Here is a 22,653-nt window from a genome sequence, read left to right on the forward strand (position 1 = left end):
CACCGGACTATTTTTAGAAATGGCCCATACCCAGAGACAGGTTAGAGAATGCTCTCTATGGTTTCCAGGGGAGAAGCTATGTAGGGGGAAAATCATCAGTCTTGGAGGCTAAGGGAGGTTGTGGTCAGGGTCTCGTCTCTACTAACTGGTGGGTGTTGGGTAGGGTAGTCGATCAGATCACCTGGTCCAATCAGCCATGGCATCACTTTGTCTTTTCTGGGCCTGGAGCTGAAATATAACTGAGGCCCAGATGCTCTCTCTAGTTTGACCAAAACTCTGACTCTGGGTGAACAGACCCCAGGCTTTGTTCTTAAGATTAATTGATGCTGAGCAGAACCTCATTGTCTCAAGGGCTTAGTGATTAAGGGAGTGGTCCTTCCTGCAAGGGAGTAGGAGGTAAGTGAGTCAAGGTGCTGGATGAGGCCAGTTCGAATCAAAAAGAAAGAAAGGAGTATAGTGTGGTAGTGAAGCCAATATACCCTGAGCCAAACTATCTAAGTTCAAATCTTACTTCCAGCCCTTAACAAGCTGTGTGACTTCGGGCAACTTGTTTCACCTCTGTTTGTTTACCTGTAAAATGGGAGATAATAACGTCTCAGAAGATTATTGTGAGGATTTAAAAAATACATGTGAAGTGTTAGAACAATAGCAAGGAAAGTGCTTGTTTCCTAAAATAAAAGAGGAGCCACATCCTTCACCACCGCCACCAGGCCTGTCCCAAAAATTGTTCTTCCTCTCTAACCGATCGGAGGTAAGGCCATTCTCTTTGTTCCTCTCGATTCCCTTCCTGTGTTTGGGGAACAAGACAGTCTGAGGAGAGGTCAGTGTATAGAGGCGGATTCAGCCTGGAGTTCACTGTGGTAGGGGACAGGAAGACCACTGTTGGGACTCCCAACCCCAGGCCAGGCCCAGCCCTCTGCACACCTTCAGCATCTCATGGTATGTTCTGGGAGAACAAGCACTTTCTCTCTCGTACACCCAGTGTGCTTCTCAGGTCTCTAGAACCATCTGGAAATTAACTGAACTTCCTTAACTTTTTAGTACACAACTCCAGCCGGAAGCTTTCCAGCATTTGGAGAGAGAAACTGGAGAACAGAGGGTGCTGGGTATACAAGGTGACACTGAAACACTGGGTCCGGGCTGCCGGTCACTACGTGAGCCACTTCAGCAGAGGCAGGGGTGAATCATATATGAGCGTTTATTCCAATACTGGCGGCAGCATGGAGAACAACAGGTCAGCCACAAACAACTGCTGTGCAATCCTCCATAAGCCAGCTGCTTATATTGGGTGGGACAAAGATTACATGGGAAATTAGGCAGAAGGAATAGGCCATTGGGGCTGGAGTGGGACTCCATTGTTTGGGCAACAAGGTTGTTAATCTTTCCATGATAATAGGCAGTTGTAGGGTAAGAATGAACCGCATTCCAAGATTGACTCCCAGGCCCAAGGTTGACTCCCAGATCCAGGGGCATACAACTCCCAGCCAGGTTAGAATGAGCTTTCTTTCTTTTCTTTTCTTTTTTTAAATATATTTTATTGATTTTTTTTACAGAGAGAAAGGGAGAGGGAGAGTCAGAACATCAATCAGCTGCCTCCTGCACACCCCCTACTGGGGATGTGCCCGCAACCAAGGTACATGCCGTTGACCGGAATCGAACCTGGGACCTTTCAGTCCACAGGCCGATGCTCTATCCACTGAGCCAAACCGGTTTTGGCTAGAATGAGCTTTCTTAATCAGAATAAAACCATCATAGTTAACAGAGCATGGTTAGTATTTCTTATAACTAATAGCTAGTCCCCAATATGCTATTTCTGCCCCTAACAAAACTACAGAGAATTCTCAGGCTCCTTATTTAAAGGTACTGCATCTCCTTTAATTTTCCCCCTTGAGGTGAACTGGACTGAGTAGCACAAAAACCAGCTGAGGTGAGCCCATTGATGAGGCCCAATGGAGCCTACTTAGATTATTCCTGTTTTGTCCTGACCTTCCACTTGGCTGACCCTGCCGCACTCTCCACTGGGCGTGTTATATAAGGAGCAAAGAATGGACAGATCCTGAGGCTGGGGGTTTTCTGACTACCAAGTGATCGGTCATCTCCAGGGACAGGAGGAGCAGGAAGGACACGGGGACATAACTGTGAATCCCATGTGCTTTGAGGGCTGGGATGTCAAGCCAGGTCTATTCTCATTCCTGATTGGGTGATGGAGCTGCCAACTACTTCTCCAAGTCAATCAAATCGTTAGTAAACAGGTTCTTGGAAATGTCTGGCTGGGTGCCCAGTATGAATATTTTTAACCTCCTGGACAGATGGACAGAGGAAGGATTTCAACCGCTGGCAGGGAAGGCGGGGTCATGAGAACTGTGCTGCCCTTATATGGTTCTGTGGTGAAAGACCCCTCCCTCTCCACTTCACCTAAGTCCTGACTTCCTCTGTCATCTATCCACGCACAAGGAATCCTTTCTTTGTCTCCTGTTCTCCCGTTTCTCTCTATTCCTGGTCTTTCATGCTTGACTCACCTTCCAACTCTGAGAAATCTTTGGTTCCTGTTCCAGACCACAAGATGTTAGCTCCATATCAGCGTAGATCAGGGAAAGGGTGACTGGGCAGTGACCTTTGCTTCCCGGGAGAAAGGCATAGCCTGCCAGTGGTACCCGGAGGCTTCTCTTCAGTTCTACCTCCCCAAGCTGTCCGGTAGGGGAGCTCCAAACTCTCCTGCAACTGCATGCACCTCTCTGCCCCCAACTCTTGGGAACAGAATTGGAGGACTTGGGAGCCCAGATTTGTACCTCATATTCCTTTGGAAAGTAAAAGAAATGTTACAGCCCTGGCCCCTGTGGTTCAGTTGGTTGAGCGTCAACCTATGAACCAGGAGGTCACGGTTTGATTTCTGGTCAAGGCACATGCCTGGATTGCGGGCTCAATCCCCAGTAGGGGGCATGCAGGAGGCTGTCAATCAATGACTTCTCTCATCATTGATGTTTCTCTCTACCCCCTCTCCTTTTCTCTCTGAAATCAATAAAAACATATATATTTTTTTAAAAGGAAAGGTTAGAGGTCAGAGGAGCAAACCAGGGGCCCATAGGTGGAGACAGCTTGCAGACATTTAGAAACCTGTACAGTCTCTTCCTAAACATTTGAATTATGCCCTAGCTGGTTTGGCTCAGTGGATAGAGCATTGGCCTGCAGACTGGGGGGTCCCAGGTTCGATTCCAGCCAAGGGCATATGCCTGGGTTGCGGGTTCAATCCCCAGTGGGGGGCATGCAAGAGGCAGCCAATCAATGATTCTCTCTCATCATTGATGTTTCTCTCTCTCCCTCTCCCTTCCTCTCTCTGAAGTCAATAAAAATATATTAAAACAATTTTTGGAATTGGTTATAAACATTTAAAAACCAACTTTTCACTGAAATCGACTGCTCTAGCATCTCTTAAAAAGCAGTCACATTTGAACACACACACAGTGTCATGGCATCAACCTGCTGGAGCTGAAGGAGGCAGGCCCGCTCTTCTCCGCCAGTTCTCACCATTCCCGATTCATTAAACCACCTGCTTCAACTCCGTTATGCCTGCCCGACACCGTCTGGTCACCTCTGCTGAGTGGAGCTTCTCAGTTATTCCCTCTGAAGGACCTTTAAGATGAGGGAGAGTGAACCATTTCCCCAGGACTTCAGAGCAGCCCACAGCAGTCTGTTACGAGCCAGAAATGTCTTTGAAGTATGTGTTTTAGGTTTAAAAAGTGAACATTTTTATTTATGCTATATACTCTATTTATATAGTTTTAGTATAAAAATAATTTACCTCCCCACCAAATCTGAAAAAGCAAAATTGGCTCTCTGGACGATGTGCCGTGTGTATTCTGGGGCTCCAAACACGCCTCACCATGTCACCCGTGAATAGCCCAATTCAAGCAGCACAATGCTAACGACAGCAGGCAAGGCGAGGAATGGAAAGAAAGACATGGAGATGGGAGGAGAGTCAAGAAGGGGAAAAGAATCTCAAAGACACTGAGTCTGAGAGGCAAGCTCTCTCTGACCCTAAGTCAACTCTCCTGCCCTGGTGCAGGTCAGCTCCTGAGGAGTTTGTAGACACCCTGATGACTCTGGGCAGGTGTTAGAGTGGTGACTCAGAGTAAAAAGCAAGTATCAAAACAAGAGGCAGGCCAAGTAAGGGAGAGGTGAGGGACTGAGAGCAGCCAAGTGTGGTCAGACAGGAGGAAAGGTCTCGGGACCAGGAGAGACACGTGGGGAGAGGGAGCTGAGGGCATTTGCCCTTTCCCCCACTGTGCCCATCTTTGTTTCACTTCCTCTTGCCACCCCTGCTTGAGAAAAATGCGTAGAGTTACTCTGATCACCTTAGATGAGAGAATTTCTTTTCCAGAATGGCTGCATCTCTGGCCATAGCAGAGCATAGGAGGATAAGCCTCAGTGTTATGGGCAGAAATAGAGAATTGGGAGCTAGCTATGGTTATGGGAAATATTAATCATGCTCTGTGAACGATGATTGCCTTGTTCTAGTTAAAGAAAGCACATTCTAACCTGTCTGGGAGCTGTAGGGCCCCGGGACCTGGGAGTCAACCTTGGAATGTGGTCCATCCCCGCCACCCCCATCAAGAATAGCCTAATATGGAAACGTGAACAACCTTGTTGCCCAAACAATGGAGTCCCGCCCCAGTGCCTCCCTCCCCACAGCCCACTTTGCCTACTCCCCCAGATTCCTGTTTCCCCATGTAACCTTTGTCCTACCTTAATATAAGCAGCTGGCTTATGGTGGGGGGCAGAGCAGATGTTTGTGGGTGACCTGCTGCTCTCCGGTACTGCCAGCAGTTTTGGAATAAAGGCTCACATAGGATTCAACCCTGTCTCTGCTTAATTGGCTCATAATTGGTTCAACCCTGTCTCTGCTTAATTGGCTCAACCTGTCTCTGCTTACCAGCAGCCCAGACCCATTGGTTGCAGTTACACCAGGGCTTGCCTCTATGTACAAATGGGATCGGATCTATTTTCTCCACGATAGAAACTACCCCAGATCAGTGTCCCAGGCTCAGGTGAGTTCGTTTCCTCCACCCCTTCCATAAGGCCAAGACAGGCCTAACTAACCTCCCTCCTGTTCTAACCCTGTCCATGCTGCCCTGCGTGCAACAAAGAGTGTTAGATGTCCGGCCAGCATGGCTCAGTGGTTGAGCGTTGATCTATGAACCAGGAGGTCACGGTTTGATTCCGGGTCAGGGCACATGCCTGGGTTGTAGGCTCGATCTCCAATGTGGGGCATGCAGGAGGCAGCCAATCAATGATTCTCTCTCATCGTTGATGTTTTTCTCTCTCTCTCCCTCTCCCTTCCTCTCTGAAATCAATAAAAAGATATATATTTTTAAAAAAGAGCATTAGAGACAAGACTAGGGTATTTTCTCCCTTTGTCTGTTGTACACCAAGAGAAATGGAACCACAGGATGAGGAAGATTCAGGGAGGCAAGGGGCCCGGTTTGGGGAAGTCCAGCCCACAGCTGAGGATGCTGGAGGAGAGGAGGTGTGAGAGTGGAGAACAGTCCCAGAGTCAGAGGTCATGGGGACAGCGCCTCCGCAATGGTCAAGACCAGGTCTGAGAAGTCCCTGGATTCCGTCCTCCCAAGTCTTGGGTCCCCAAGCTGATTGCCGTTAGCCTCTCAGTTAGGGTTGGATCCTTGTCTTCGCAATGACTCCCAGTAGGGTTGCAGGAAAAACCTCCGTTCCCTCCAGGTTGGGGATAAGGCAAAAGCGTTTCTGAGGTGATAGAGGAAGCTAGAATTTCTTATTTCCAGCTTTCTAGTCCCAAACAACCTGGCCTGTGGCGGGGCATGTGGGAGGGATGAGCCTCGCCTTGGCCAGGTGGCTCAGTTGGTTGGAGCATCATCCAGTACACCAAAAGATTGTGGGTTCAGTTTGGGTTGGGCACATACCTACGTTGCAGGTTCGATCCCTGGTCGGGGAGGGAATGGGAGACAACCAATCAATGTTTCTCTCTCATATTTATCTCTCTCAACTCAATAAAAGCATAACCTCAGGTGAGGATAAAATAAAAATAAGCCCTGCCAGTGTGGCTCATTGTTTGAGCATTAACCTATGAACCAGGAAGTCACAGTTCAATTTCCGATCAGGGCACATGCCCGGGTTGCAGGCTTGATCTGCAGCCAATTGATGATTCTCTCTCATCATTGAAGTTTCTATCTCTCTCTCCCTCTCCCTTCCTCTCTGAAAAAAAAAAAAAAAAAAAAAAAAAAAAAAAAAAAAAGTGAGCCTCACCCTAGCCAGGTAGCTCATCGTCTAGTTGGTTAGAGCATTGTCCCAATACACCTAGGTTGCAGGTTGGATCCCCAGTCAGGGCAGATTCAAGAACCAATCAATTATATATATACTAGAGGCCTGATGCACGAAATCTGTGCAAGGGGCTCAGCCCTCGCAGCCCTGGCTTCATCCAGAAGGTCATCCGGAAGGATGTATGGAGGGTCGTTCGGCTGTCCGGTCTAATTAGCATATTACACTTTTATTTATAGATCATCAATAAAATTATATATGTATATTTTTAAATATATTTTTATTGATTTCAGAGAGGGAGAGGGAGAGAGAGAAACATCAGTGATGAGAGAGAATCATTGATCAGCTGCCTCCTGCACACCCCCTACTGTGGACCAAGCACGCAAGCTGGGCATGTGCTCTGGCCAGGAATCAAACCGTGACCTCCTGGTTCATAGGTCGACACTCAACCACTGAGCCATGCTGGCTGGGCAATAAAATTATACTTTTTTTAAAAAAAGAACCAACCAATGAATGCATAAATAAGTGGAACAACAAATTGATGTTTCTCTCTCTGAAAATCAATCAATAATCTTTTTTTTTTTTTAAGTGAGCCTCACTAGGGGAAAGGTTAATGGAGAAGAGGTTACCACTGGCCTGACCAGATTAGGTAACTGAGCTACAGCGTTCCCCTCCATCTCATTTCTCTTCTCTGTCCTCTGGCCACATAGATATGAGGGGAGGTAGAGAGGACCTGCCCCATTGGCTTCTTCCTCAGTCAGAAATGTCTTGGTGACCTGCTTGATTTGAGTCCTAGCTTGTGACCTTGAACTCTGCTATAGGAGTTATCTCCTTTCTTGCAGGTTGATGGAATTGCTGACTCTCCTACCATTCAGCTGCAGCAGGTTCTTGGAAAGGACTGGCCAGGTGCCGGTGTTATCTTTAGCTCGCCCACGCTGAAAATAAGATGGGAAAATCCAGCAGACGGAAGGAGTTCTGCAACAGCTGGCCACGTCCTGACCTTTGTTCTCAGAACCATGTGGGCTCTTGCAGGTGGAGCAACATCAGCGTGAAGGACTCCCGGTGGACACTCCTAATCCAAACTCTGTTTCATTCATGAGGAATTTGAGGCTTGAGACTGGACATAACTTTCCCAAGGACACAGCTATGGAGTGGTGAAGCGAGGACACACACCAGGCTTTGCCCAGCGGAGATGACAGCCCTTCCCCTCGGTGCAGTTCACCCTACCTTCCTTTCAAAGTCCAAGCAACAGTAAAAATGAATCGAGGAAAATAATTGTCCTTTCCTCACCAAACCAAGGGTGTCCTGCCCACCTGACATCTGACCCTCCAATGTCCTTTGGTCTCCACTCCCCATCTTCTCAACGTCAAGCTGCATCCAGGCCTCCCACGCGGCTCTCCCTCAAACCACTTGAGACCCTGCAGTCACATTTGCAGACCCCACTCTCAGGCTTCCTGCCCAAGGTGGGAGGGGACCAGGAGGCTGGTCACAAATGGGGGGAAGAGATAGGACTCTTGCCAGAGAACCTACCCTGCCTGCGGCCAGTGCAGCCCAGGCTGTGGGCATGGGAGCAACCTGCTCAACAGAGGCAGGCCCCTTCCCTCGCTGGGAGCTTTGTAATCCCGCGCGCTCACTCCTCCAGTGTTCAGCCAGCGCCCACGCCTGGGCGCCTGAGCGGCCTCTTAGGTTGCGCGTTGCTGAGGGAGGTGCTGTGCAGCTCGAGGGCCTGGGTCCCCAGCCTGCTCGTGCGCCCCTGCTTGGGAGGGCCCTCCTGGACCCGGGAGCGGACCCTGGTGGCCGTGAAGCCAGATGGGGTGCAGCTGCGGCTTGTTGGGGATGTGATCCGGCGTTTTGAGAGGAAGGGCTTCAAGCTGGTGGGGATGAAGATGCTGCAGGCGCCAGAGAACGTCCTTGCTGAGCACTACCACGACCTTCGGAGGAAGCCCTTCTACCCAGCCCTCATCAGCTACCTGAGCTCTGGCCCCGGGGTGGCCATGGTCTGGGAAGGCCCCAATGTGGTCTGCACCTCCAGGGCCATGATAGGGCACACGGACTCAGCTGAGGCTGCGCCAGGCACCATTCGAGGCGACTTCAGCTTCCACATCAGCAGGAACATCATCCACGCCAGCGACTCCGTGGAGGGGGCCCAGAGGGAGATCCAGCGGTGGTTCCAGAGCAACGAGCCGGTTGGCTGGGCAGACGAAGGCCACCGGAGCAGCCTCTACACAGCCTGAACCTCAGGCTGCCCTACGCTGCCCCCAGCATCCACCCAGGACCAACTACCTCTGTCCACAAGAACTTGAGCCCACACTGTGCTCTGCCCATCGGTCCCAGACCACTTCCCTGTTCACCTTCTGCCTCAGCCCAGAGCACTTGAGCCACCTTTATGTGCCTTTTGGTGTCTTAAACCAGCAAGAGATTGGACCAAATCCTTTCCATACCAAAATGCCACACCACCTTTGGGGGGGGTCTTCAAAAGTGGCTTAACCTCCCCTCCCCCACAGGGGAGACATTAAAAGTCCTTGTGCTGTGCAAAAAAAAAAGAAGAAGAAGAAGAAGCAGGCACACCACGCCGGGCTGAGCAAGCACCACACGGGTCCTCTCTAAATGTTTATAAGAAGGCCTCGACCTCTAACCTTTCTCTTGGTCCTCCAGAGGGATAGCAGCCCTGACTGTTTACTGTGCCTTAGCAACCTCAGCCTGCCTGACGGAGCCTGTGGAAAGTGGGGGAGAGGTCACTGGAAACAGACTAGCTCATGCCTGGAACCGCTCCGGAATCTGGGGAAGTTGCTGGGTCCCATGCCTCTGGCTTCGTTTTGCAAGGTCACCTGCCAGCAGAGCCAGGAAGCCAGACAGGAAAGAGTTCAAGAATGGTCTGATCTTGCCCTGGCTGGTTTGGCTCAGCGGATGGAGCGTTGGCCTGTGGACTGAAGGGTCCCAGGTTCAGTTCCGGTCAAGGGCATGTGCCTTGGTTGCGGGCACATCCCCAGTGGGGAGTGTGCGGGAGGCAGCTGATCGATGTTTCTCTCTCATCGATGTTTCTGACTCTCTACCCCTCTCCCCTCCTCTCTGTAAAAAAATCAATAAAATATATTAAAAATAAAAAATAAAAAGAATGGTCTGATCTTTCTGGTACTTTGTCTTTGAGGTAAGACAACTGGTCCCAAGTGGTCACTCTAACCTTTGTCCTCCTTTCCCCTGTTTCAGGGGCAGAGGGTGTGTGTGTGTGTGTGTGTGTGTGTGTGTGTGTGTGTGTATGAGGTGTGTGTACGGGGGGTGGGAGGATAGGGAGGGCTGGGATGTGTTCCTCCTCGACTGTCTTGTGTCTAGAATCTTCTTTGTTCCCATTCTTTAAGCTCCCAGGCAGGCATTGGTGAGATATAGGGTATTGGCTATGACACCAACAAAGACACAGATATGGCTGGCCCGGTTTGGAATGGTGTTGGGGGGAGGGGGAAGGGTACCGAAGATTTGTCTTGGTTCTGTTTCTTGCAGATTTCTCCCTAGTCATCTCACAGGCTATAGAGTGACTGGGAAACCCCAGGGGCGGGTCCTCTCCCTACCCCCACTCCACTTACAACACCTCACCGAGCTAGAAAAAGAAACACATCAATCATCACAAATTGCTCCATAACTGGAATGTTCTGTTTCTATTCCAGTCTCCTTCTCTGTTCTCTTGGCTGCTTCTATGTAACACCTACTACTGCAGCCACACCAGGCTTTTACGGGCCTTCCCTCAGTGGAGTCACAGCCCCTGTCCATTCTTTGCAACGGGGTCAGAAAGATCTAATATAAGGTGGCCACTCTCTGTCACTGGAAGCTGCAGGGAATTCAGTGTGCCAGCCCGAATAAGGTTGGGAATTTCTTTTTTATTTCCACCTTGGCAGAGTACGGGCGACGCTCTAACCAACTGCGCTCTCTGGCCAGGGCGGGGAATTTCCTGAAGGTTCTCCTGCATCCTATCTTTATAGCTTTCAGACGTGCAGTTGGGTTGCTATCTGTGCTTGCCTCCTGATTCAGTCCTTATTCTGCACACGCAGCTAGCTTGTGACTGCTGCATGTCAAGTGGCGGGGACCAATCAGCTCATGAGGGCTTTCTCAGAGCCAATCAGAGCCGAGGAAAGTGACCTCACCCAAGGGAGAGCTGTGTAGGCGAGGAAGCATCTCTCAGAGCTGTGTGTCCCTAAGTCACTCCACTCCACTCCACCCCACCCTCCTTAGTTCCTGTAAAGCAACACCACCTACCCTTCCTCCCAAAGAAGGAAGTGAGAAGGGCTAACTAAATCCCACATAGGAAGAACAAAACAAAACAACTGCAGCTTAGCCACACAGTGGCTTCTAGAGGCGGAGAACAGAATACTCAGTGGGCTTCCCCTACACAGACAAACTATTCAAAGTGGTGTCCCCGGGGCCTGGAAGCCGGTGAGTGTGCTGAAGAAGACTCAGCACCTCCCCCCTCTTCCCTCTCCACACCTGGCTTTCTTGACTCTCCCCACAAAAATAGCTGCAATCATTTTCTGTAAACAAGGACAAGCTCAAGGCCAAGTGTGGGAAAGAGAAGGCCTGCATCCCTGTGAACACACGAGGACAGGCACAATCCTGTCCCATGGCCAGAGGCTCAGACATCAGCCGATCTTCAGGGCCAGCGCTGTTCTTCTCTACTGCTCTGTACAGCCCCTCAGATGAGCTTCTTTTTTTTTTCTTTTTTCTTTTTTTAATATATTTTATTGATTTTTACAGGGAGGAAGAGAGAGGGATAGAGAGCTAGAAACGTCGATGAGAGAGAAACATCGACCAGCTGCCTCCTGCACCCCCCCCACTGGGGATGTGCCCGCAACCAAGGTACATGCCCTTGACCGGAATCAAACCTGGGACCTTCCAGTCCACAGGCCGACGCTCTATCCACTGAGCCAAACCGGTTTCGGCTCAGATGAGCTTCTTGAATGCTCCTGGCAAGGCTAGATTGGGAGCCCGTGTCCCACCGTTGGGGTGGGCGGGAAGGGAAAAGAACAGGAAGGCTGTAACCCCCAGGTGTCCCTCTGGACTCTGACAGGTCAGGAGAGAATGGCTCACTGAGGCATCCCCTTCATTCCTCCAGCCCTCTCCCACCAGGCCTTACCCTGAACAGAAAGACAGATTTTAAAAAAAAATGTTTTTATTTAAAAATATAAAACTGGCCTTACTCCTCCTAACTGCTCCCACCCCCAATTGTCTCCACAAAGAACTATAAAAAGTGGGGAAGGACATGTGTACAGCGGTCTCCGTCTAACAGTTCCAGTTCTTCTTTCGATCTCCTTTCTCCCCGTCATACAAGTAGACATCGGTCCTCTGCCCTTTCGCCAAGATCTCAGAAGTGACACCAGGGTAGAGGGAGGGGAAGGGTAGAAAAGAGAGCTCTCTGTCGCCATTCTCTATTTCCATCTCCACAGACCAAACAGGTTACCTGGACGCTGAGCAAAAGACTTCCTTGTCCACAAAACCAAGTAATAGGGGCAGTGACTCTCCGTACCCGAAATCAGAAAGATACGAAGGTCCCCGGTGCTGTGTAGGGTCCTTATTCAGTAGATAGCCTCATCCATATTGTCATCACTGTCAACCCCAAAGTCCTCTCCATTGTCGAAATATGACATGATGTAATCAGTTTCCTGTAATACAAAGTAAAGTCAGGCACGCTTTTGGCGTTCTCCTTCCTCCCTGTGTCCCAGGTCCCTTCCTTCCTAACCACACCATCTAGTCCTGGAAACCCCTTCCAGCTGTGGTTGGCTCTGCAGAAGAGCCTTCGGACAGAGACAGTGGAGGGCACTATCCCCTTGGGCCCTCCAGCCCTCTGAAGAGAGCATCCCTGGTGAACAGAGTTGAGATCCCCAGAGCTAATGAGAGCAAGAGAACAAGAGGGCAAGAGAGAGGAACTGCGGCAGAAAGAGGTCTCCTCACCTCTTCGTGTTCTTCTTCATCGTACTCCTCTTCTTCTTCCTCTTCCTTCTCTTCTTCTTCTTTCTCCTCATCTTCCTCTGAAGTTACTTCTTCCTCCTTCTTCTCCAGGGTCTTTTTTTATTTATTTAAGATTTTGTATTGATTTTTAGAGAGAGAGTAAGGGAGAGGGAGAGAGAAACATCATTCATCTGCTGCCTCCTACATGCCCCCCAACCAGGGATTGAGCCCAGAACCGGGGCATGTGCTCTGACCGGGAATAGAACTAGCAACTTTTCAGTGCACAGGTCAACGCCCAACCAACTGAGCCACACCGGCTAGGGCCTTCCCCAGGGTCTTATGTGAAGATGAATAGGAAGACAAACTCAGACGCAGCTGCGCACAGAAGGGAAAAAGTGAGGCACACAAGGGCCGAAGAGGAGGGCATGGACCTGGGGCTCAGGTGGTCTCTGTACACATCTCCTCCTACCTCTAGTTTCTGTATTGTTTCCTCTTTATCTTCTGTGGTCTTGGGGGGTCTCTTGGGAAGTAGAATGGTGGTCCCTGGTGAGAAGATCAAAAATTGAACCATCAGCCCTGACCGGTTTGGCTCAGTGGGTAGAGCATTGGCCTGTGGACTGAAGGGTCCCAGGTTCAGTTCCGGTCAAGGGCATGTACCTTGGTTGCGGGCACATCCCCAGTGGGGGGTGTGCAGGAGGCAGCTGATCGATGTTTCTCCCTCATCGATGTTTCTACCTCTCTATCCTTCTCCCTCTCTGTAAAAATTCAATAAAATATATATATATTTTTAAAAATTGAACCATCAGCCTGGTGGGTGTGGCTCAGTGGTTGAATGGCAACCAGGAGGTCACAGTTCAATTCTTGGTCAGGGCACATGCCCGGGATGTGGGCTCAATCCCTAGTAGGAGGCATGCAGGAGGCAGATGAGTGATGAATCTCTCTCATCATTGATGTTTCTATTGCTCTCTTCCTCTAGAAATCAATAAAATATATATATATATATATATATTAAGTGAACCATCAGAGAGCAAACTTCCTACATTTCTACCACCTTCCTGCAAAGATCATGTCACTCTGCTGCCTCCATGTGGCCACCAAGGTGTCCAGCAACAATACTGGGCGCTTCGAGTAGGATTAGGAGGGCAGGCGGAAAGCTCTTTTCCCTCTTTTTCCAGATACACTCACGCTCCTTCTGTAGCTTCCGCACTCGGATCCTTAGCTCCCGGGGTAGACGTCGCCAATCTGGGAATAGTGGGAAAGTAAAAGTCAGTACGACCCTGCCTGGGGTGGAGCGGGACTTCTGTGAATGATGACTGGTTTTAGAGATAAGGGTTGGGATGAAGGTGAGAAAGGAAGGGGTTGGGTCAAAGTTGCTTGGAACAAAACTGTGGCTTGGATGCCTCCAGGGGAGTGAGGGATAGTCAACAGTTTTTTAGGTAGAACCTGAGAGTGTTTACTAGTATATATAAGGGTCCAGTCTGTAAATACTGAGTGGGGTGGCGGGGGAGGTGGGGGGGGACAGAAGAGGGTGAATGGGGTGGCGGTCAGTGTTGAGACCTTTGAAAGAAGGGCAGTCATTGAAAGGACCCATCACCTACCAGGGTTCCAGTCGATGGCACTGTCAATCGGCCCTGACATCTGATATTTGTCTGAGTAACGCTCCACATCTGAGGGGTCAGAGGCCAAGGGTCAAAGTTTTATCCTTTCCGAGGCCTAGACCAGGGTTGTTCCTGAGGGCCCAGCCCTCTCAATACTTAGGAATTGTCTGTTCCCTCAGCCCACACCCAGAGCCCGGGGGGTCAGCTTCAGTGAGGACCTTCAACCGTCTTGTAACATGTCCCTTTGCCACCGGAAATTACGATTTTTTTGTTCTCTCCCTTAACCCAAAGGCATGGGCCTACCAAGAGGTAGTGATACAGTAAAAAGTATCCTAGAGAGCAAGGAACCAGGGTTCCCATATTCCCTTTGCTCCTTGTTCACGGGGCTAACTTCCACAAGTCTTTCCTCTCTCTGAGCTTCCACTTCTAGGGAACACTGTACTTCCACTGCAGTTAACAAATATCCACTATCCCAGGCCTCCCACGTGCACCCCCTCCTCCAGTCCCTCTTGGTCTCCCCAACTTCTCCACGATCCACTAACCAAAAAAGGTAACCCTCTAGTTAGCAGGGTATCTCAGAGGCCTAACACCAGCCCCCCTTCTGATTGGTTGGTGCCTGTAATATCCAGATTGTTAAAAATTATAATACATCCCCCCATTTATACGTGGGCAATACTTCACCTCCTGCTGTCCCAAGACTATTGCGAAACACAAAACAAATCATGGACACTGTCCTGTGTTTCGAATTCAGGGGTGATTATTATGATCTCCCCAGTCAGACGGTGAGCGTCCTATGCCACTTCTGGCCTCTCTGGCCCCCAGTGGACACTGCCCCTGGGAGGTACCCGGGACGTGATACTAGCATCCGACTGACCTCTCTTGGGGACGGCCGGCCGGATGAAGTAGGGGAGCTGCCTCATGGCCCCTCGCAGCTCCTGCTTCAGCGCCAGCACGTACTCCCCTTCCTCTCCTGAGGGCAGAGGCACAGGGCGGAACTCCAGGGGCTAAGGAGACAGGGCCAGTGGTCGGTCCGGGGAGAAAATGCTGGGGTACAAATGCAGGAGGGTGTCTCCCCCCAGCTCAGTCCCATGCTCCTGCTGAGCGAAGGGCCAGAAGAGAAAAGGGGAGCAACACGGCCTTTTGAAAGCTGGGGAGCCAGGACTGTGAGAGGCCAGGGTAGGCACCTCCTTGCCTGGAGAACACCCATGTGAGCCGGGTGCACAGAGACAGGGAGGAGCAAGAGGAGGATGGTTTCATGATGGCCCAGGAGACATCCAGGGTCAGACCCAGCCAGCCGGGGCACTGGGAGGCCTGGAAGGCAGGGCAGACACTCACGGGGAAGAGTGGTGAAGGCTGCAGTGTGGGTGGGGGCAGAGCATCCCCCTTCCCAATGCCCACGGCCTCCATGTTGAAGGTCAGCTGGCCGCGGCCCCGGCCCCGGCCCCGGCCGGCCATGGTGGAAGAGGCCTGGGTATTCAGAGATCCGGTGAGAAACACCTGATGAAGATAAAAACAAAGGGGAAAAGTGCAGTAGAATGGGTAGGAAACCAGGGAGGTATAAGACACGCAATCTTTTTTCCTGGGACCCGAAATGCCCAGTGTAATTCAATAGGTTTTGACTGAGAAGGCATAGGCCAGGCAGACTACTTCGGGAAATATAAGCATGGATGAGACATGGTCTCAGCAGGACAGATAATTGCAATGCAGTGTGACTGTAGCACAGAGGGGAAGGGGATGAGACCCTTGGATAAAACGTCCCTGCATCCCTAAGATAATTTGATGTTTATCACCATCTGCATATCTACATATGACCTTTTAATTCTCTCTCTCCCCCTGGCTTTCCACACCCAACCAAGCCCCAATTCAACCCAGTTCAATGCATTTCAACAAAACATTTATTCAGAATGTACCACGAAAAAAGTAGTATGACAGGCACTGTGGGGGCACAGGGATAACTCATCAGTCTCTGTCAGTGGCGGGCGTGTGTGTGTGGGGTGGGGGGAGTGAGCAGAGAGGAGAACCGTTACAATCAATTGATCTTTTAAATGCCACTTGGAAGCATAGAACTTGGAACTGGAAGGACCCACAGCGTTATCTAGTCCAAACCCCCGCCGAGTGCAGTACTCCCCTCGGTGAGTTGTCAGTCATTCCGTGTCCGGTGGTATTTTCCTAAAGAGGGGGCGTCCCTTCTCCCCCACGGTGACCCATTCCCCTGGGATTGACTCTGAAGAATCAAAAGCTCCTCTTGCTACTGAACTGAGCTCTGCCTCTTGTCATCGTCAGACTTGCGGGGACCGTCAGATGCAGCTGGCATGGGGGATAAAGTCACCCAGAGAAAATGAAACCTGCCCGGCCTGGCGTGGTTCAGTGGCTGAGCACGGACATATGCCCGGGTTGCGGGCTGGATCCCCATCGTGGGATGTGCAGGAGGCAGCCCATGAATGATTCTCTCTCATCATTGATGTTTCTATCTCCCTCTCCCTTCCTCTCTGAAATCAATGAAAATATATTTAAAAAGAAAATGAAACTTGAAAAAAAGAAGATACCCCAGTAGCAAGGAACATACCTAGCACCCAGATCTTGGTTTCTAATACTATTTTCTAATAAAAGGAACCACGGCTTCTTGAAGAAATGGCTAATTCTAGGACTGGGGCAGGAAATATACAATGAGCCTGAGGTATCTTCTAGTGCCAGTTAGTGCTAAGACAGCAACAAACAAAAAAACCACCACACATGGATGGGGCTACGTCAAAGGAGCAGACGAGTCAAGTGAATGCGCTCCCAATGGCCAAAGCTGGAACAATAACAGAGTAGTATGGGATTATTACCCAAAAGCATAAACTAAATATCCGGGAGTTCATACTAGTATAAATAAATGACTGAATAAATCAATTCATGGGGGAGAAAAAAAATCTCTCATGCAGAATTCCAAATCCATTATGTAGACTCCCCTAGAGACAGAGGGTAGAACTCCCCTCTCCTTCAGTGTTGGCTGTGTATGGGGAATTTTGTCCAAAACGTACAGTTTTTGAAAGGGTAGGGTAGTGACTTTACAATGGAGAAATTGGACGAACACTAACTACTTCAGTCAGGTGACCAAGGTCAATATCAACAATCTTAAATCATGTCATGAATATGGACCCTTAATATTGAAGTGATGAAATGGCACTTCACCACTTTACCTCTGTGACCCCCCTCACCCAAATCCACAACCCAGTCTACTCAGGAGAAAAACATCGGACAAATTCCAGCCGAAGAGCATCCTACAGGCCTGACCAGTACTCTCTAACGCTGCCAGTCACCCAAGACAAGGAAGGCCCCCCTTCCGTTGTGAAAGGGGAGAGCAGTCCTAGGGTAGCATTCTTAAAAGTGAAGAACACCATCCCTTTTGTTTTCTGATCAGAGAAGTAATATACATGTATTCTAGAACACTTGGAAACACATAAAGGAATAAAGAAAAAAAATACTTATTTCATGATGACCACCATCTAGTAATAACCATTATTAATATTTTAACATGTATCCTTTTAATTTCATTTCCATGTGTATAAATACATATACATGTACACACACACACACACACACACACACACACACACACACACACACTAGGACCATGACAACTAAATGTCATGTAGTATACTGGATGGAATCCCGGAACAGAAAAAGAGCAGCAGGTAAAACTGAGGAAGTGTGAAACAAGTATGACTTTAAATAATTATAATGTATAATATGGTTTCATAATTGTAACTTATGTACCATACTAATAGATGATGCTACTAATACGGGAAACTGTGTCCCAGGCCTAGAGGAACTTTCCGTACTATCTCTTCAGTTTTTCTGTAAATCTAAAATTGTTTCAAAAAATCAAATCTATTTTAAACAAACCTCGAGTAGCACTTTAAATCCAGTTTCTCAGACCTTCCTTATTTTTGATGAGCTTGGCCGTTTTGAAGAGAACTGGTCAGGTATATGATAGGACGCTCCTCTGCTAGAATTTGTCTCATGTTTTTCTCCCGATTAGACTGGGTTTGGGGGAGGAGAATCACAGAGATAAAGTACCATCTCATCACATCATATTAAGGGTACATAGTAACAACTTGTTAGAGAACAATAAGAAATAATACAGCATATAATTAAGATCTCTTAAATTAGTGATTCATAATGTAATTGTTCCCACAGTCCAGAGAAGGGAGAAAACTAGGAGGTCTGGGATGGTGAGGGGAGGATTTATAAATAACAAAGTCTCAAGTTTGGAAGAGCACTTAGACGTCATGCATTCATTCATGTAACAAATATTTATTGAGCATCTACTACATGCCAGATATAATGCTAGATAATGGGGATCATAGTGAATCCTCTAGACTTGCATCCTTCCTCTGATAAACCATATTTAGTAAATTGTTATTCATCTTCTATTTAAACATATTTAATGAGAGAACACCCTATCTCACTTTGTAAGTCCTTTCATTTTTGGATATTTGTTCTTCAATTAATATTCAACAAACACTCTAGACAAAAAATATATGGCTAAATAAAGGGCATTTTATAAAAGGTTACTTATTAAAAATATTTTAAAATAGTTATAAAGTACTGTAATCTACGTTGCAAACATACACACACATTTATGAATAAAAATGTTCTTAAAGGATATATACCAAAAATTAACATTGATTAATTTAAGGTGGGTTTTCTTTGGGGGGTGGGGGCGTCTGTTATTTGTAATTTAAGGTTTTGTAATGAGAAAAAAATGTTGATTTAAATTTTAAAATATATACCAACAATAATAGATGAGACTAGTAATATGTAGCAGGAAGGAGAGGGTAAAAGAATATGTGTCTGAGAAACTTGGAAAGTTTCAAGTCCAACTACCACGAAAAATTGTGAAGAAAAAGCTGGCTGTTAGTTAACAGATTGCATTTGATCTGATTGACAGAGCACAGAGGGAAGAGAGGGGGACTGGTGGACACCGGAGTAAGAACCCATCACCATGTCTTCAGGCCCTTTCAAGGGAAAGAACACTCCAACTGCTGGCTCCGGTCTCTTTCCACTTGACAGACAGTGGAGAGGGGAGCTGTTTGTTTGTTGATATATTTTTATTGATTTCAGAGAGGAAGGGAGAGGAAGAGAGAGATTGAAACATCAATGATGAGAATCATTGATCAGCTGCCTCCTGCATGTCCCCTACTGGGGATTGAGCCCACAACCCGGGCATGTGCCCTTGACCGGAATCGAACCCGGAACCCTTCAGTCCTCTGGCCAACGCTCTATCCACTGAGCTAAACTGGCTAGGGCTGGGGTGGGAGGAGGGCAGGGGGGCTTGTTTTGACTGCAAAGCAGCCAGGAGTCAGGAAAAGGCCATGCGTTTGAGGTTAGACAAATCTAACTCCATTTCCACATACGTATCAAGTGGCTCCCAACCAGGTGGGGTAAAATAAGACAAAATTTTATCTAATTCAGGCAATAAACTCAACCATCCACCTCCACCCCACTCAGCTCAGTAATTACAATGGGTCTCTTATACTTAAGATTGTGACTGTGTCTCCATTCTTGACAATAAAGTCTCTTATAATCTGGTTCTAAACTACTCTTCTTTAAAATCAACTGTCCCCAGCGTTCACCCCTGCATTCTCCCTCCCGTAAAACAACAACATCTCATATACATTATGCTCATCCCCATGATGTATAACTGTGTGTTATGGTACAAGTTCTTGAGAACAGGTTGCCACAAAACCGAGAGAAAAACCGTTACATGGCATTTAAGGAAGGCAGTGCATGTAGTGGTTAAGAACGTGGATTTGAATCCCAGTTCTGTCATTTCTTAGCTACATAACCTTCAGCAATTTTTAAACTATCTCTAAACTGTTTCCTCATCCTTAAAAGGGGAATAATAAAAACAAAATCATCTTCATTCATTTAACAAATATTTACTGAGTGCTTACTATGTGCCAGGCACTGTTCTAAGAGATCCAGGGACTGAGGCCTAGGGCACTCTACGTTTAGACTTTCCTGTATTTGTAGTGAAAAAATCATCCCAAAGGAATAAATGTGCAAAAGACCTGAACAGACAATTGACAAAAGTCTGACCAATAAAAGACTTTTGCCTGTCAAACGGACAGAGATTTAAATAATAATCAGGCTGTCATGACTTTTGTTGAGATGGACACTCATAATTCACTAGAACACAATCGTTTGAGGGAACAATTTGACCACTTGAATCAACAGCCTTTTTTATTTTTATACTTTTGGAGAGAGAGAGGAAGGGAGAGAGAGAGAGAAAAAAAAAAACACTTATGATCGGATGAAACCTGGAACCTGGGTATATGCCCTGACCAGGAATCGAACCAGCCACCTCTGATATACACGAAGATGCTCCAACTAACTGAGCCAGACAGGCCAGGGTTCAACAGCCTTTTCTAACGTTCATATCCTTAATCTACTAATCCTATTAAAAATTTTATCCTACAGAAATCATCAGATATATAGTCAGAGATATAAGTTCAAGGATGTTCATCAAAGAGTTATTCATAGTAGCAAAAATCCTGAAATAACTTAAATGGTCCAACAAAAAAAAAGAATGATCAAAAAATTCAAAAGATTTATTTTAGACTATTATAGCCATAAATATGACTTTTAAAATATTTTTTATTGATCTCAGAGAGAAGAAAGAGGGGGAGAGAGAGATAGAAACATCAATGATGAGAGAGAATCATTGATCAGCTGCCTCCTGCATTCCCCACACTGGGGATCGAGCCCACAACCTGGACATATGCCCTGACCGGGAATTGAACCATGACCTCCTGGTTCATAGGTCTACGCTCAACCACTGCACCTGCCAGCTGGGCCATAAAAATGACTTTAAATAATATTTACAAACAAAAAAATTCACAATATAATGTGAACTAAGGGGGAACATGATAAAAATTGCATTTATTGTATGACCCTATTTATGCAATACACACACACATATATATATACATGCAGAAAAGAAATAGAAAGGATACATATTAAAATGGTAATAATGGTTATCACTACATCATGGTTATGAAATAATAGGTATTTTTCTTTATATCTTTATGTGTTTCCAAATTTTCTAGAATAAATGTATATTACTTCTGTAATCAGAAAACAAAAAGGAAGGTGTTCTTTATTTTTAAGAATGCTATCACTAGGACTTCTCTCCCCTTTCACAATGTAAGTGTGGGATGCAGTTTGTCAAGCTATATATTTGTTTAGAATATTTGTTGGATATCAATTGAAGAACAAATATCCAAAAATGGAATGACCCGAAAAGTGAGATAGGGTCATTTTACTAAAGACGATTAACTAGAAGCTGGATAACAATTTACTAAACATGGTTTACCCGAGGAAGGATGCATGTCTAGAGTAGAAGATTCATTATGGTCCCCCTTGTCTAGCACAGTCTGGCATATTTATTTATGCTCAATAAATATTTGTTGAATGAATGAATGAATGAATGAATGATATCTAAACATTCTTCCAAACTTGAGACCTTGTGATTCATAAAGTGCCCCCCCACACACACCACCACCCACTATCCCAGTCTTCCTAGCTTTCTCCCTTCTCTGAACTGTGGGAGCAACTATAAAATGAACCACTACTTTTAAGAGACCTTAATTATATACTGTATTGCACTGTATTGTATTTTATCTTTTATGAATTGTTCCCTAACTACATTAGGAATTTAAATTCTGAATCCCCAATTATTCCATTCAATCAACCTTTATTGGGCACTGTGTATTAAGTATTAAACCTGCCCTACAAACATTATATTCTGAGAAGACTAGAACCATCAAAGAGAGAGGGTGCACTAAGTACTCTAATAGAGGAACACATAAAATGTTATCATCAGACTGGGAAACAATTAATTCTTGGGGGGGGGGGGGGCGCGGGGAGGTGGTGCAAGAAAGCTACAGGTAGGAAATGGGTAACCTTTCACCTGAGTCTGGACAGATAACAGAAGCCTGTCAGGCCCCCAGGGAAATACTGTTAGTAGGTTCGAGGAAAGCTGATGCCATTGCAGGGTCAGCAGTACGAGAGTGAGTCGGTCCCACGTTCTGCTTTCACACCTGTCGTTCTGCTTTAATAGATGCGCAAAAGGAAACCGCGGTATTGCTCAGTGCAGCCGGGGACGCAGAAGGGAGAGGGGCGGGCGGCCGAGGGGGCTGAGCAGCCCGCTGCCGGAAAGCTCTGTGGGCCGGTCCCGCAGCGGGCCCAGGTGAAGCGGCTCGGGCACTGCGGGACGGAGGAAGGTCCGAGCCTCCAGGTGGGAGCCTTACCTGCCGCCCCTCCCCCGCGCGGAGCCGCGGCCGCGGCCAACCTGGGACCTGCCCGTCTTCCTCGGGCTGGCTGCGCGCTGGGCCCGCCTCCGCGAGCTCCCCATTGGTGAGTTCTCCCCGCCAATCTAGAGAAGCCGACGGGGGGGGGGGGTCCGCCCCCTGGAAGCCGAGGAGGCGGAGGGCGGGAGGCGGCCGGAACCCGGCGTGGGAGCCGCTAGCGGAGGGAGACGGGGTTGCAGCGTCGCCTGGGCTCCATTATTTCCGCTCTCCTCTCAGACGGAGGAGCCAGCGGCCAGCGGAGTCCCCAGAGCCGGCCTGGCACCCCGGTCTCACCAGCGGGCTCTGCGGGGGCTCCCACGGAGAAATGACCCTGTGCAAGCGGCTCATTAGAGACCAGTCCTGGCGTGACGGCTTGGCCTCTGCTCCACGACTCCAACCTCCCCTTCTACTCCACGCTGCTCCCTCGAGCACCACCAATGAATACTCTTCTGGGGAAAAAAGTCTCTTTCTGTGGGTTGCTGCCACGTCTGAAAGAA

General features: G+C 48.0%; 2 protein-coding genes across 4 annotated transcripts; one reads left to right on the top strand and one right to left on the bottom strand.

Moving 5' to 3' along the window:
• Positions 1-1,220: 1,220 nt before the first annotated feature.
• On the top strand, positions 1,221-8,522 carry LOC307093806 (nucleoside diphosphate kinase, mitochondrial-like; the record flags this gene model as incomplete). Its single annotated transcript, XM_079762084.1, has 2 exons — positions 1,221-1,234; positions 7,931-8,522. 2 exons carry the CDS (start codon positions 1,221-1,223, stop codon positions 8,520-8,522), a joined length of 606 nt encoding a protein of 201 aa, XP_079618210.1.
• A 2,916-nt stretch (positions 8,523-11,438) lies between these two features.
• POLR3GL (RNA polymerase III subunit GL) lies at positions 11,439-22,250 on the bottom strand. Of its 3 annotated transcripts, XM_079760329.1 has the most exons (9): positions 22,118-22,200; positions 17,706-17,842; positions 15,153-15,314; positions 14,692-14,821; positions 13,818-13,886; positions 13,405-13,461; positions 12,689-12,762; positions 12,223-12,333; positions 11,439-11,933 (listed from the first exon to the last, which is right to left on the bottom strand). In XM_079760329.1, exons 3-9 carry the CDS (start codon positions 15,270-15,272, stop codon positions 11,847-11,849), a joined length of 648 nt encoding a protein of 215 aa, XP_079616455.1. In that variant the 5' UTR covers positions 15,273-15,314; positions 17,706-17,842; positions 22,118-22,200; the 3' UTR covers positions 11,439-11,846. The 3 variants fall into 3 exon arrangements, with proteins under 3 accessions (XP_079616455.1, XP_079616454.1, XP_079616456.1); XM_079760328.1 differs by lacking the exon at positions 17,706-17,842 and having other exon boundaries at positions 22,118-22,250; XM_079760330.1 differs by lacking the exons at positions 17,706-17,842; positions 22,118-22,200 and adding an exon at positions 21,908-22,038.
• Between the last annotated feature and the right edge of the window lie 403 nt (positions 22,251-22,653).

This window comes from Cnephaeus nilssonii (genome assembly GCF_951640355.1).
Source record: "Cnephaeus nilssonii genome assembly, chromosome: 21".
Lineage (NCBI taxonomy): Eukaryota > Metazoa > Chordata > Mammalia > Chiroptera > Vespertilionidae > Cnephaeus > Cnephaeus nilssonii.